The sequence below is a fragment of the Hyaena hyaena genome, unplaced genomic scaffold (genome assembly GCF_003009895.1).
Source record: "Hyaena hyaena isolate Hyena2069 unplaced genomic scaffold, ASM300989v1 scaffold_19, whole genome shotgun sequence".
In the NCBI taxonomy this organism is placed as follows: Eukaryota; Metazoa; Chordata; class Mammalia; order Carnivora; family Hyaenidae; genus Hyaena; species Hyaena hyaena.
In genome coordinates this window covers 1,252,482-1,267,137 of record NW_024080651.1, presented here as the reverse complement: position 1 = coordinate 1,267,137, position 14,656 = coordinate 1,252,482, and the positions used below count along the sequence as shown (strand labels likewise).

The 14,656-nt window shown below is 58.9% G+C and overlaps 1 protein-coding gene across 1 annotated transcript; it reads right to left on the bottom strand.

The window, feature by feature from the left end:
• Nucleotides 1-2,275: 2,275 nt before the first annotated feature.
• ASPHD2 (aspartate beta-hydroxylase domain containing 2) lies at nt 2,276-14,252 on the bottom strand. The gene is made up of 4 exons (XM_039225946.1): nt 14,201-14,252; nt 9,668-10,736; nt 4,621-4,734; nt 2,276-4,100 (listed from the first exon to the last, which is right to left on the bottom strand). The coding sequence occupies exons 2-4, from the start codon at nt 10,551-10,553 to the stop codon at nt 3,991-3,993; spliced, it is 1,110 nt and encodes a 369-aa protein (XP_039081877.1). The 5' UTR covers nt 10,554-10,736; nt 14,201-14,252; the 3' UTR covers nt 2,276-3,990.
• Nucleotides 14,253-14,656: the final 404 nt, after the last annotated feature.

Sequence of the window (14,656 nt, the reverse complement as noted above, 5' to 3'; positions counted from 1 at the left end):
CAGAAGTCAGGACCAACGCGTGTGCCTGGCCAGGAGGCAGAGAGTAAATCGGTCCCTGTGTGTGCTGCCTCCCGGCATGGAAAGCTCCAATCTGCTTGATATGTTCACGGCCATCTGTCAGCAGCTCGAAAATATGTGGCCTTATTCCTTCCCGCTCTCCGTGTTTACATCTGGTTAGCAAGCTTTAGCTGGGTGGTGAATCTCAGGGGGAGGTGGCTGGCAGCGGGGCCCCAAGGTCCTTGCAAACAGCATTTTGTACTCAGCTTTTGCTTCTCATGTTTCCATTTAAACACTACGTGTGGAGCGCTTCCCATCCACCCGGAGCTTGACAACGTGATCTTATTCAAACATCACTTTAAGCCTATGAGAGTAGGCATTCGGCCCATTTTGTAAATGAACTTGAGTGGGGCAGGGCTTTCTGGTGGCAAGGGACAGCAGCCCCAACTCAAACTGGGCTTCAGCACAGAAAGGGAGTTTACTGGCTCATGTGACCATCAAGTCCAGGCAAAGCTCTATCCAGGACTCTGGTGACCCCTGCGGGGTGGATGGAAGCTGCTCTCCTCTGTGGGTTTAGCTCTCAGATTTTCTTTGCACCAGATCCTGACTCATATCTCATGAAAAGGGGCCTTTCTTTCTCAGTGGTGCTGGTAGAAGAACCTGGATCATGCCACCAGCCCTGACCCAGTGCCTGAGTGCCGAGGGTCTGGAAGGCTCTGACTGGTCGGGTGTGGATGCTGAACGCAGTCCTACGGCTGGAGCTGTTCGGATCCTAGAAACCCAAGAACTGAGAAGGGACTGTTTGTTACATTGTGCAAGAGGCTCAGCAAGGTGGTGCTGGAGGAGGATCTTGAAAATAGCGGCCATCCCAGGCTCCTGGGGGGCTCAGTCGGTTAAGCGTCCGACTCTCGATTTCGGCTCCGGCCATGATCTCAAACCCTGCATTGGGCTCTGTGGTGACAGTGCAGAGCCTGCTTGGGATTCTCTCTGCCCCTCTCACTCTGCCCCTCCCCTGCTTGCTCTTTCTCTCAAAATAAATTTTTAAAAATTTTAATAAAAAATAGAAACAAATAGCGACCATCTGTTAGAGACCCAAGTTAGGTGGCCTGCCCAGAGTGACCGGCACCATCCCGCCTTTCACCTGGAGCTGGCTGGTTTCAAAGGCCTTGCCATTCATGAGCCGGCCCCAGCTACCTGTTAGAATCAGGGCAGGAAAGGAGTTAAATACAGAGACCTGGCCCCACCCCTTGAACAAAGAACTGAACTGCTTGGGGGTGGGGAGGCAGCAATCAGTATTTCTCAAAGCAGGTTGATTGTATCCTGCAAAGTCAAGAATGGGCAGATTAGGCTCGTCCTCCCTCCCCTCCCCCAGCTATATGCTGTAGGGCATTTGATGTGATGTTACATGTTGTCGCTGTGCCCAGAACCCAGACAGTCTGGGTGAGGCCGGGGGTACCGAGCAGGTGCTGGGAGACCCCGGGTGTGACCCTGTGCAGGCTGGCCGTGGAGCCGGGGCAGGCTTCTTGTGAAGCCAGTGGGCATGCCGACGCCCGCTTCTCACCTTGAGCATCTTCAGCGGGAGCGTGTCAATTATGTTAGCAACTGCCTCGCTGGCGATGCACACTTCAGGAGGGTGAGAGACATCCCGGTCCCGGGCGGGGATGCCTTCCCTTCTGCCCGCCGAGGGAGCCCAGCCAGGACTGGGCTGGAGGCCGGCTTCCTGGGAGGACGCCAGGCAGCCGGGCTGTGCCTGGGGCTCTGGGCCACCCGCCTCACCTCGCCCTCTCTAAAAGGAGACATATTAATGTAGCTACTAGGACCTGCTTCCTCCCGTTTCTCCACCTCTTCCTTATGCGCCCTTCTCCCTCACCTCCCCCCCCCCCACTCGGAACCACTGCATTAGAAAGGACCGACCGTCACCGCTGTATGTGCCAGGCACCACCTCCACCATGGAGCAAACTGAGGTTCCATGCCCTGGTTGGGTGGGAGCGAGCTCCGGGCACGGAGTCCCGGACGCCCCCCTTTGCGAAGCCACGGTCCTTGTTCCTTGCCCAGTGTGGCACCTACAGTTCCTGAATGTTCCACACAGCTGCTGCTGTCACCCATGCAGATAACCCATGTTATCTGAGAACCATGCTTTGCTTTATTCACCACATACGTTTAGGGCCCCGCCTGTCTCTGCAACATGATCCAAACACCAAGAGCCTCCAAGTCCTGCGAGTTCCTGCCCATGTCACCCATTTTTCCACCCCCAGACCACTTTACCAGTCCACTCTGGTTTTCAGCAAGATCCTTTATTTATCTCCTGTTCCCCAACCACGTCACATGAGCTCAGGGAGCCGCGTGCCTGTGTGGGCTGTTGGCTTTGTGAACGTGGAGCAGTCAGTATGTAGAGAAGTCATGCACCTCGGTCATTCTGGAACAAGATACTTAATGAGTAAAAAGACATCAGGTGTGTTCGAAGTTTCTGCCCTGTCCTGCACTCTGATCACTGAAAAATATCTGCGTAGAAAGTTTACCCAAATACAGACCTGTTTTCTTGGCTCACTTGCTAGTAGCCACCTCGCGCTTTTCGGATCATAGTACCTTCTGACGGCTGCTCCTTCCAGACATCGCCCCGGCCGTGCGCATGGGCCAAGCTGCACACCCCGCACTGCCCCACGGCTTTGTAAATTGGACACTGACCATGACGGTTAGTCAAAAAAGGCATCGCGAGGACGGCTGCAGGCTACTCTCGCACACGTCTGCTAACAGGAGGATGTTTCTAGAATTGGAGCCTCACACCGGCCACGTCTTTCACAGGCGACCGAGAAGCCAGCACCGTGACCGTGGGTTCATGGGTCTTCCCGGAGGTCTCTCTCTCTCACACACACTGGCCTAGGTGGCTGTCACTGGGCGCGCATCCCTGTGCGGTGACGGGGACACAGGGCCGACCCTTCCGCCATCCCGGAGTCAGCGCTGGAACATTTATGTACAGACGGGTAACTGGAAAATCAGAGGCGACAGAACTCCAAAGCAAAACGGACGCTTCTTGGTCAGATCTGCGATTCCTGCGTTGCCAGAGGAGGGGGGTCCTGGCGTGCCGCTGGACGAGCGAGTCTCACCACATGTCCCCGCTGCTACCGCCAACATGGGGTCTTGATGTGCGTCACCGTGGACTCGAAACAGCTGTGCGGGGAATCTTCCAGGCAGTGGGGCTTCGGTAGGCAGTGAGGTAAGTGGGTCACACGTGCTGCAGCTGACCTGCGGGCGCCCCGACGTGGCCCTTGAGGACCCCAGCCCCAGCTCCGCAGGGGAGCGGTGTTTACGGAAGAGCCATCAGTCCCACCAGTCGGACGCTCCCCGCCACCGGGGGCCTGACGGGGTTCGGGGTGAGGTGAGCGACGGTGACAGGGTGTGTAGGGTGCGGGGATGCCGCCCCTGACCGGGGCCTCCCTGCCCAGGAAGCCAGCTGGCTGTGGGGCTCGCCCACTCTCCCCACCCTGCCGGCCCCAGGGGGCTGAGGGGGCCCCTGTGTGGCTGTGACAGCAACAGAGGCCAAGGTCTCTAGCACTCTGGCTTGCAGTTTTTTGGCCGAGTTTTGTTAGTTTTTCTGATACGATGACCAGGAGCAGTTTCACGTTATTACATTCAGACAGATAACCGTTTGGTCACTCTGTTTCAGAGCACTGGGAAAACCGAGCAGCGGTGCAGCAAGGACAGGGGCGCCGAGCCTCCAGCCACGGAGCAAAGTAATGCGCGATTAGGCGGAGAGGAGTCGCAGGAGCAAATGACTGGAAGGAGAAAAAAACCAAACCTAAGGAAATACAAGCCGAAAATTTCCCATTTACATTAATCAGAGGAAAGAGGGACCCAGCGTGATCTCGAGATCCCAAGTGAGGACTTTCCGTTGAGGCAGGCTTTGGAGCGTGGGACCCCAGCACGACTAGGGGGCGGGCCCGGACCCCAGGCTGAACCGCGGTCACTCGCACCGACTCCAGCACAGGGGCTTCCTCATCGTCCTGGAGCGAAGATGAAATCCAGAGCCTGCCGTTCGGCCGCCGCCACATTGGGGTGCCACAAATCCACCATGAAAACCACCCGTGGGCCATCCTCTGCCGAGCCTGGGGGGGAGGGGAGGGTGCAAGAGAGGAGAGGTTCAAACTGTCCCAGAGCAGAAAGCCGCGCAGCGCGGGCCCCCACACACTGAGCTTTGGGGCAGGGACCCAACCATGCCCTGGCATAGGTGGAAGAGCACCTCCCGCTGAACAAGAACGCCAGCACGGCTCCATCAGGTTCTGGGCAGAGCGCACAGAGGGAGGCGGGCAGCGGGAGGTAGGGCTGAATATGTGCTCGGGGGAACACGGAGGATTTTCAGGGGAGTGAGGCTGTTCCGTACGATCCTGTCACGGTGCACGTGTCACTATACACCTGCAGAACCCACGGAACATACGACAGCAAGAGTGAACCCTAACGGACACTGCAGTTTAATTCGTAATCATGCGTCAATTAACAAAGAGCGTAACAGGAGGGGAAAATGTGCATGGGGGTGGGGTACGCTTTCCACTCAATGCTTCCGGGAACCTGAACTGGGCTAAAAACCAAAGCCCCTGACGACCACCGACTGCTGCCGCCAGCACTCACCCTCGTGGAATGCAGTGTGCAGGAAAGAATCATCAAAGAGGAGGCAGCGTCCTTCCGCCCAACACTGGGGCTCTCCCCCCACCACCAGCTCGCAGCCGCTGGGAGTTTTGAGACCTTTGGGGCAAAAGGAGAGAAAAGACAGTGAAGGCAGGCGGGATCGGGGGTGGCCTGCTCCAGTGTGAGCGCTCAACTCCCGAAGAAGCGCCAGGCCTTCCGCCCAGCCTCTCGGAGCCCTCTCTGGGGGCGTGGGGGGAGGTGCACTCGGACAGGGCAACTCCCGGCTGCGAACCCCGAGCTCACTCCTTGGAAGAACACATTGTTCCGCTGTCTTGCTCTGTGGGTCTGGGCTCACAGGCTTCTCGGTCAAGACTCCGTGCTGCACTCGTGAGGCCCCCGAGGCCCATTTGTGGGGACCCCCCCACCCCGGCTGTTTATCAAGGGCGGCCAGTTCATAGCCGCCAGGCCCGGGAACTGTGTTTATTACAGCCCTGTCTCTATGGCTGTTTTCTGTGGAGATGAGACAGTGCCCCCTTTGGGCTCCAAGCCTTAAATGCATTTTGGGGCCCGAGGAGAGCATGTTCTCACTCTAAGTTCCTCCAGCCTCCCTCTGGGAAACTGGAGGTCACCCCTAGGGAAACGCCTGGGCTCTAAGAAGAAAGAGGCCCCCACCTCCATAAGGGGGCATGTGCACAAGGCTGCAAGCGGCCAGGGCCCAGCTGGGCGCGCAGCCCCAGAGAGGGCCTGGCAGAGATGGTGCCGTGCGTGCTTTCACGTCCAGGGGCTCGGAAAACACCTGGCCCCGTCACTGCAGGGCATCTGCACACAGAGGCACCACCACAGCCGCCTCCGGTTCACAGGAGGCTGTGTCGGCCCCGCGGCTCTCAGGGAGGACGGCGCAGGGAGAAACAGGCACAGGGGTGGGACCCCAGTGGTCTGGTCTGTCTGCGGTGACTAGCGGGACAGCCATGACCCAGAGCCAATCGGCAGCCCCTCTGATTTAACTCTCAGGACAAACACGAAGGGGAGTTCTCTCTAATGGAGCAATTTAACACACCCCTTGAACCAGAAGCGGCTGCTCCAGGAAGCACGGGTGCGGCGGGAGCTCACACACAGCTGCACGGAGGAGGGGCAAGGACAGGGGGCCTGGGGCCGGGTGACTGGCTCTGGCCCTTAAGTGCTGCAGGATTTGGGACAAGTCACTGAACCTCTCTGAGCCAGGACCCAGGCATCTGTGAAGGGGGCCATCAGCGTTCCCACCATCTGGGCCGCACAACCCCGGTCTCCACCGCCAAGAACGCAAGTCCAAGCTGGGCGCAGGGCGGGTCTGGGCTAAGGAAGCACTGTACACTCCCCCACCCCTCCCCAGGTGGAGCCACAGAGATTCCGAGAAGGAAAGCAACCCGCCAGAAGTCACGCGACGCAGTCCTTGAGGGACCTGGGATTTCAACCCAGATCCTTCCTGCTCCGAAGAACAGGCTCTTCTAACCCTGGACACTGTGGGACAAGTTCTAGTCACCCAGCCGGAGCAGCGAGTGGCACGAAAGTGACCGTTTCTGTAGTTAATGTTGTGACATTAACAAGACGTTTCACTGCGTGACCTAAGCCCACCCCTTCGGACTCCGGAACACGGTCTCCCATCGCCCGCTACTGTTAACTGCTGGGGAGGCGGGGCTGGGGGTGATGGGCACAGAGGGAGAGGGCCCTCCAGGCCACATCTCTCCGTGGGAGCCCCTCACGGAGGGATGGGCGGCTGTCTGCAGAGACCCTGCACCCCAGGCCTCCAGAGAGCAGCTGTCCTTCTCTGGGCCACTGATTCATCAGCACCCCCCACCACACAGGGAACAATGGCCTGGCTTGCTGGCCTGGCAGCCCCCATGATCACTTTCTCCCGCTTCCCCCCTTCATTCTGCTTGGCCTGCTAGCAGCCCGCCATTCCCACCCATGGCCCACACACCAGCTCAGTTGGCAGAAATGACTAATACTCCCAGACGGAGCGTTCAGATGGCTCTTGGGGACAGAGACAGGCCCCGCGTCCTCCGGCTTCAGGCTTTGTCCCCAATCCCCCAGCGAGGCAGGTCAAGGGCGGAGAGAGGGCTCTGGCTGCCAGCAGCCCCCACTTCAGGTCGCCGGGGACTGGCACTCAGGTGGGCAAGGCAAACACCAGCTGATCTGCTGGTTCTACCCAGCCAGACAGCCAAGAAACCCAACAGTGCACAAACGGAAGGCGACGCGAGTCGAACCGTGCTTGTGTAGTGAGGATGTGCTGAATACCCTCATGCGTTTTCATCTGCCCTTTCCTGACCGTCGGCCGTGTGGAAGGTCAGCAGCCTCCCCAGCAAGTCTGCTTAGTTAGCGTCAGATGGGGCCTACTGGAGGTATGCGGCGGTGCCATCGGGGTGTCCCAGCCCCATGCTATGTGACATGCTAGGTGACAGCTTGTCCCACGGCTCTACGTGAGGTCCAGATCGAGTCTAGAGGCAGCTCAGAGCCTGAAGGGGACTGGGCGAATGCAGAGCAGTGGCTGGGGTTTCAGCTGCCAGGAGGGGCAGCCCCCCTAATCCAACGCAGATGGAAGGCAGGGACGGGGGGACAAAGGTTGGCAAGTCAAGAGTGTGGTTCAGGGACTCCAGGTGCTTCCTGCCCACCAGCCAGGCGAGCTGGCAGAGGCGTGGCCCCCAGGGACATCCCGGCTCACTCTGCTTCTGCCCTCGGTCTCTGGACTCCCTCTCTGGCCACCCCTGAGGTCACGTGAGTCCCACACACCTCTGTTTCCTTCCGGGGTGGACGGGAACGTGGGCGTGCCGGCGGAAAGAAGGAAATGCTGAGCAAAGCTGACCGTGGAGCCGGCCCTGGCCGTGGGGGAGCAGCCACAACCTGGCGGGACTTCTTCCAAGGCTGCCTGCTGTCCAAGGGAACATGATGCGGCCCAGTTTTGCTGGTGGCGAGGACGAGCTGGGCAGGGAAGGGAATGAGCAGTCCTAACGAGGGCCCGGTTTACACACACAAGCACGCTGCGCGGATGCACAACAGGCGTTAATGTGCAGGAGGCAGATCCTGGCCTCTCCAGCCACCGGGCCTTGGCATGTGCCTGGAATTCTGCATCAGTCCACAAACGCTCCTCCCTACAGGTCACGCTGAAGCTCTTTAAAAACACACAAAGGAAACCTTCCAAAGAGAACCCTGCACAGCTCCCCAGTGCCCACAGCCTCAATTCCGAAGCCCACCCCGCCCCCATGGGGGCCCTCCGCAGTTGCCTCCCACCCAACCTGTCTAACCTCAGCCTGACAGCGGACTTCCAGCAAGCCATGTCCAGAGCTCGGGGGTGAAGGAAGGCTCCTCTGCCCCCCACCTGTAGCTCTGCGTGCCCCGCCATCTGCACAGAGACTTTACCTCACTGCCTGGATTAACCAGGGTAAGGGCTGCCCTTTAGCTGACGGCCCTCCACCTGCCAACACCTCACACATGGACTCTAACCCTCCAGACAGCCCCCAGGCAGGTATTTTTACCTCTGTTTTCTCCTTGGAAACGGAGGCTCAGAGTTTCAAGGTCCCAGCCAAGATTGGGCAGGCGGGGCCCACAGAGTGGAGTCTAGGTGTGCGTGCTTCCAAAGCCTGATCTTTTCCCACGGTTTCTGGAGACCCCACGTCTTATGGCTCCTTTCTGGGACTGGCCAGCATGCGTTTCATCACAAAACCTACAAGCTGCCACTGTTGCCGAGTGCCAAGCAGCCACAGAGACGCCGGCCAACGATCCTGAGGTAGGTGCCGCCTCCCCATTTTACAGAGGAGGAGACTGAGGCACAGAGGGACTCAGATACTTGCCCAGAGTCCCACAGCTGACCATGGAGCCAGGACGCCTCCTCTGGCGCCTCTGCCCTTGCCCTTGAAATACACGTGCTGTCAACTGCTCGAATCTCGTTGCTTTTCAAAGCAGCGGAACCCTCTTAGTCAGAACCCCCACATGGGCAGGGTCAGCAGGGGGCTCTGGGGGAAAGCAGCGCTTGAGGGCCAGGTCCCTGCAGGCAGCCCTGAGGTTCCTCAGCGGAACGCTTAAGGCGGCCCTGCTCCAGCCCAGATCGGGGCTCCCCCCATTCTGAAGCCAAGGCAGCCAGCACCGCGACCTTCCGGAAGCTGGACCCTGTCCAGGCTCTGGGCGCGCTCCACTAGTCTGGGATGCTAACTGCTGGCGCCTTCGCCCCGGCACCAACCCATTAGCGTGACTCACCAGGAGTAAGGCATCCTGGGGAAGTAACCTCTCTATAGACGGAGTTGTTATTAAGGGCCCCCAAAGGGTGAGTACTGGCCCCACACCAGGCTCCGTGTGAATACACGCTGCACAGTACACCTTGCACAGTACACAGTACAACCTGTGTTGTACACAGCACAACAGACCCTCCAAGTAACCCCGCAGGGGATGATCTCTGTACCTCCCCTTTTCTACAGGAGGACACCGAGGCCCAGAGAGGTGAAATGTCTTGTCCAAAGTAACACTGCTAGCTGGTGGCGCGGGCGGGACGCGAACATGGCCCAGCTGATTCCGACCTTGTTCTCAAAGCCACTGCCACGCGAGTCACCAATTTCCCCAGAACGTGAATAAAATCCGCGTTAACAGCAAGCGTGACTTCACCCTCGATTCAGGAGGCGCGAATGCATCTTTCATGGCCCCCCAGATACCACGAACCTCAGCCATGGCTACAGTAGCCTTTGGCTCTAGAGATGCGCTGCCCAATACAGGAGCCACCAGCCACGCGTGCCTCATCTAAATTCAGATTAGGCGAGAGATTCTGTTCCTCACCAGCACCAGCCACATTTCAAGCCCTCAATACGCATGCACTGCTAGTGGCTTCCGTACTTGGACAGCGCAGATGGAGACCATTTCCGTCGCCACTTCTGTCCTCTGGACAGAGCTTCTGAGAAATGTTTACCTGCGATCCATCAACCTGTGACAGGAGCACAGTGAAGAATGCGAAAAGGCACAATTGTGACCACTGAGCCCTCAGGCTGCCTGGGGTGCCGTGAGCCAGGAGACCCCCGTCCCTGCGACATACCTAAATGGCATCGGATTCGTATGTTGGTGGGCCCATAGTGCTCCGTAATCACAGTCCCGGGGCTCAGCACGGAGATGCACGCATTCCCAAAAACATTGTTCCCAATACAGGTCCGAAGGCTTCCGAGCAAGCGGTACGTCCGTGGGCACTTTCTGCAGTTCCTGGGAACGCAAACCCCCTGGTTGACCAAGTAAAAGGTGACCCACTCCCCGCTGGGCGTGCTGTTCATTTTCCAGCCTTGCGGCAGGCTGCAGTTCGAGAAGGCTCGGTAAAGGGTCTCAAACTCACACAGGATGGTCTGGAAGTTCCGCTCCAGCAGCTCCACATCATGCTTCTGGGCATCCCGGGCGAAGTAGGGTGTGGTGGGCAGGTCGGGCAGGAAGAAGACCTCGGGCTTCTGGATGGAGGGCCGGCTGTTGAGGTAGCGGCCCTGCTCGCGGATGCCCTTGTGGATGCGGCCCATGCCGGACCACGAGTACCGCTTGGCGTACTCCTGCAGATTGTGGTAGAGCTTCTGGTTGAGGCCCTCGTTGTGGGCGCAGCGTACGCACTCGGGTGACTGGCAGTACACGTACCCATTCTGCAGCCCGTTGGCGTCTGCGCCCTGCATCAGGGAGTTGACGGACACGTAGGGCCGGGGCTGCTCCCGGCCCACGTGGTAACAGTACCACACGAACAGGACCAGCAGGCAGGCCACGGTGACCACGGCGGTGCTGTCGCAGTCCCGCACTGACTGGATGCCAGTGGCGATGCAGTCCCTCAGGCCGTCCAGCGACCAGCTCCAGGCCACCAGCCACTCGAGCGACATCTTGGGGCGGTTGTGGGCGGGCGTGCGAAGCAAGGTCAGGCAGTCAGTCTTCGGGGGTCCCAGGGGCACCCACACCATGCAGCTCAGCGCGGGGGAGATGGGGCAGGGGGAGGCATGGCGGCCACTGTCCCTCGGAGCCCGCCAGGGGCGGCATCGACAAACGTCTGGGCTGCCACTCCGCGGAGGCTGGAAGGAGCCACTTCACGTCACCCTAGGAGGTGGGCTCGGTCACGGCGAGTGGGTGTTTTAGGAAGTCCACACCTGAGATAGGAAAAGGAAAGTAAACCAGCGTAAATTTTTTATGCCTGGGCAAATCCTCAACTAAAACGTACGGTCCCAGCTTGTCCTGTTGGTAGGGGACACGCTTCTCAATTGTGTGTGTCCCTTCCCATTTCCTAAATGGCCCGTGGCACTTAATCTGCATCTAGTACTGGCTGAGAAGTACAGATGCCTGGCCTGTTCTGTGTCGTCCTCAGGGGGTGTGATCAGCTCCATTTTACAGACAGGGAAGCCGAGGCCCGGAGGGGTCACATACCTCACCCACGTTCACGCAGCCAGGGCAGGGACCTGGCTGGCTCAGTTCAGGGAACACACGATCGGGGTCGGGAGTTCAAGCCCCACGTTGGGCTGAGAGATCACTTAAAAAAATAATGCTTTACGGCAAAGGAGCCGTAAATCCCCATTTTACTTTCTCTTTTCACGGCACTTAGGCATTCTTTCCTCATCTCTCTTGCCCTTCTGGCACGGGATGGGCTTACACCTAGCTGAAGAGGACGTGATCCCCACGGCAGACCCAGGGCACTTCTGTCTACCTGCTTGGGAGGCTCCTCACTGGACTCACCCACATGTTATGAGAGAAGTGATGGGGGAAAAGGAAAGAGAAGCCCTCTCGGGTCTCTCTGCCGCGTATCCCGCCAATGGTCAAGGGCCGGTGTCTAGCACCCCGACTGTCCTAATAGCCCAGGAGTATGATCAGGGCCCAGCAGTCACGCTGCTATAAAACCCCGGCTGTGTTTCCCAGCTGAAATCCTCATTCCACCCTGCTTTTTTCTAATCTGAGAACAGCCAGCTCTGTGAACTCCTCCAGGCCTAATACAATCCCTCGGCGCCAGGGGCCGAATAAATTCAGAAAAATCGTTTTGTGCTCTACCTCTCCCTTCTCTCTCGTGGGAATAGAAGGCAACTAAAAAAATTCTTTAAAAACTCTAAAAACCGTCCCCTTTCTCCTGGGACTACATCTGGTTGGAAAACTCTTGCAAGGAGGCAGAGGGGCAAAGAACCCACACTGTGGGGGGGGGGAGGTGGACCCTGGGCAGGTCACTTCCCCTCCCGCTCAGTTTGCTCATCGCTAGGAGGGGGTGTGCTCCTCTCCCTGGAGGGAGGGGAAGGAGGACAGCTGTAAGCACTCAGGATGTCACCGAGGCGTTTAATAGGAGCTCGCTGCTCACATGTGTGACACCCCATGCTGGTCAGCCAGCAAAGCAGAGGTAGGACATCAGCTAACGGTATCTCAGGACTAGCAAATCTGAAGGCAAATTCTGGATATTCTCGTCGCCACACATCTTAAGTGATTTTTTTTTTTTTTGGGTCCCCAGACTTGCAAAGCTAAAAATGAAAAAGAGCATCAGGTGCTCATTAACTTCCTACTTGCACTTTCCCAGTCTAGGTCGAATTAAGGATCACCTGACTATAAGGTTTCGTACGTCAAAAACACACATGCTAAATATTCGTGGCCATTTTGATGTTTCTAGGAAAAATACAAGAGTGGGGAGGCTAGCAGCTCGATCTTCTGTCTCACACGTTCTCAATTTCTTCCCAGATCCGGGCCCCACGGGATGGAAACAGACCCCTCCTGTCCCAGCTTCTGCCCTAGCCTCTCAAGGAAAAGGGAAAGAGAAGAAGCCAGATGTTTTTCTTCTGTTTTGTTTGCGAGCCTGTCTCCCAAACAGAACCCCAGGGTTCCTGAAATTCTGCGTGAAACTGTCATCTGCGTGATAAACCAGCACTTTTACTAAAAGGATTTCCCCCTTCACTGAGCTAAACCTCTAATTGGAACTTTTAAACTCGGTCTCTCAGGAGAAGAGGCTTTTCTTAAATGAGAAGCGAGATGGTGATAATTTAACAAACACCTGTTACGTGTCAGTTCCCATCAGCCCTGCTAATCACTTAACCCACGCACAGGGAAGACCTGGGAGACAGGGAGGAAGGTGACGGCATCTCTGCATTGGACATCCCGGCCACTCACTCTCTCCAGCCTCATCCTAGACAGTATCAGCCATGAGTGCTTCCTGGGCTGAGCTATAAACAAAAGACAGCAAAAGATCCAGATACACCAACCCCAGCTTCGGGTTCTGTCCTCAAGACAGCACTGACAGCGGAAGTTAGGACTTGTCTTACCTGCCAGTTACTTTTAGCCAAATTATGCTGGCAGGCCCCTGAGCCCAAAAGTGGATTAAAAAGCTCACCACTGAAATGTGACACAGACACAAAAAAAAAAAAAAAAAAAAGAAAAGCCCTTACATTTGCAGGGTGACTGACAGCTTATTAAGTACTGGTTTAAACGTTTGACACTCAACAGCTCAACAGGACGCTTGAACCCCCAATGCTCGCTCCCCTCCCCCAGTTCCCGGCTCAGCGACCAGTGACTTCCAGTTTCCTTCACACATCTGTTTCATGTCTGTCCTCATTAGGGATGGGGATCTGTCACTGCAGTTCTGCACTTTAAGAACTCCTTAAAGGTCAGTTAGCTCTGGGGAACAGGGTCCAAATTCACTGCCAGCTGGTGAGCAAGTCCAGTGAAATACAACTTCTGATATGATGAACATCTGGGTACAGACTCCGCTCTAACCTGGCTAATGCAGTTTACCTTACAATCTAAGTGGCTGCCCAGTGCTAACCAGCTGGTTACTCCCAGGGTGTGGCCAGGCCACTCTAGAAGCCCCTCCAAGGGGCAGGGCAACACCAAGCAAGGTGTCATGCAGGTCACCCTCCCGTCACCCAGGATCCAGGGAGCTGCCCAGGACCAGCCCTTCCCCGTGGGCAACTGGAGACCTCTCCTCCTCACTTTCCGGGACAATTTTTTCCAGCATCCACCCACTCTGGAGAGTGGGGGCAAGGGGGTGGGCACCGGATGAGTTAACACAGATGGTGACCACCAGGAGGTCGGGGAGGAGCGGGATGGGGCCACGGAAAGGTGACAATTGACTGGAGAAGTGGACAATCAACTAGAGACCAGGGAAAGTAGCTTATGGTGATAGCTCATGGGACAGAGGAGGAGGGTCACCGCAGGAAATCTGGGAAGTGGGTGACGCTCAGGTCTGGGGGGAGGGGGAGAGCAGGCTGGTAAAGGGACCCGGGAGAAGGGTCACGAAGAGGAGGGTTGTAGGGGGGGCGCCGGTAACACCGGGGTGGGCGCCGCGATGGGTCAGGGGCTTCGAGGAGGGTGATGCCCGGCCCGCCGCAAACACAGCCAGCCCCGGCGGCGGCGCTAAGCACGTAGCGAGAGCGGGGCGGCAGGCCCCCTCTGCCGGGCCGGGATGCGGGGCGCGGGCGGGCGCCGGCGTCCGCGAGCATCCCCAGCGGCCGCGCCGCCGCCGGGCGTGGGGACCGCGGGCCTGCAGCCGCCCGGCCCCCGCCTCCTCCCTGTCTCCCAGTGGGGGGGGGGGGCGGAGGGCACCGCGCCGTCCCCCCCACCCTCCCCGCGGACCCCCGGAGACGACGCTTACCTGCGCGCGGGCGGCGGGGGCGGACGCTGGGGCCGCGGCGACGCCGCCGCCCGAGGGCGCGGACGCGCAGACGCCCCCTGCCCGCGCCGCGGGGACACCGCCCGGCCCACGCCGCGGGAGCCCGAGCCGAGCCGGTGCCCCCGCCGGTGCCGACGCCGCGCTGCGCTCCGCGGGGCCGCGCGGACCACAACTCCCACAATGCCTCGCGCGGCCGGGCCGGCGCGGGGAGGGGGCGCGGGCGCGGGCGGGGCGGGGCCGGCGTGGGGGCGGGGCGGGGCGGAGCTCGGACCCCCCGGCGCGGGGAGCGCGGGCCGCGCGCGGGGCTGCGCGGGCGGCTTTGCGGGGACCGGGCGCGCAGGACGCACCGGCGGGCGGGGCCGGGGGCGGCGCGCGCGGCCGGCCCGGCGTTCATTCATTCGCTGTGCGGTCCTCCTTCCGTGCCCCTCGGTTCCCCCT

Excerpts from the sequence above, each read along its gene's own strand:
- ASPHD2 (XM_039225946.1), bottom strand. The coding sequence starts at position 10,553 with ATGGTGTGGGTGCCCCTGGGACCCCCGAAGACTGACTGCCTGACCTTG. Across the intron at positions 4,735-9,667 it reads ACGAATCCGATGCCATTTAG|GTCTCAAAACTCCCAGCGGC; the intron begins GTATGTCGCAGG and ends TTTGCCCCAAAG. Across the intron at positions 4,101-4,620 it reads GCACACTGCATTCCACGAGG|GCTCGGCAGAGGATGGCCCA; the intron begins GTGAGTGCTGGC and ends CCTCCCCCCCAG.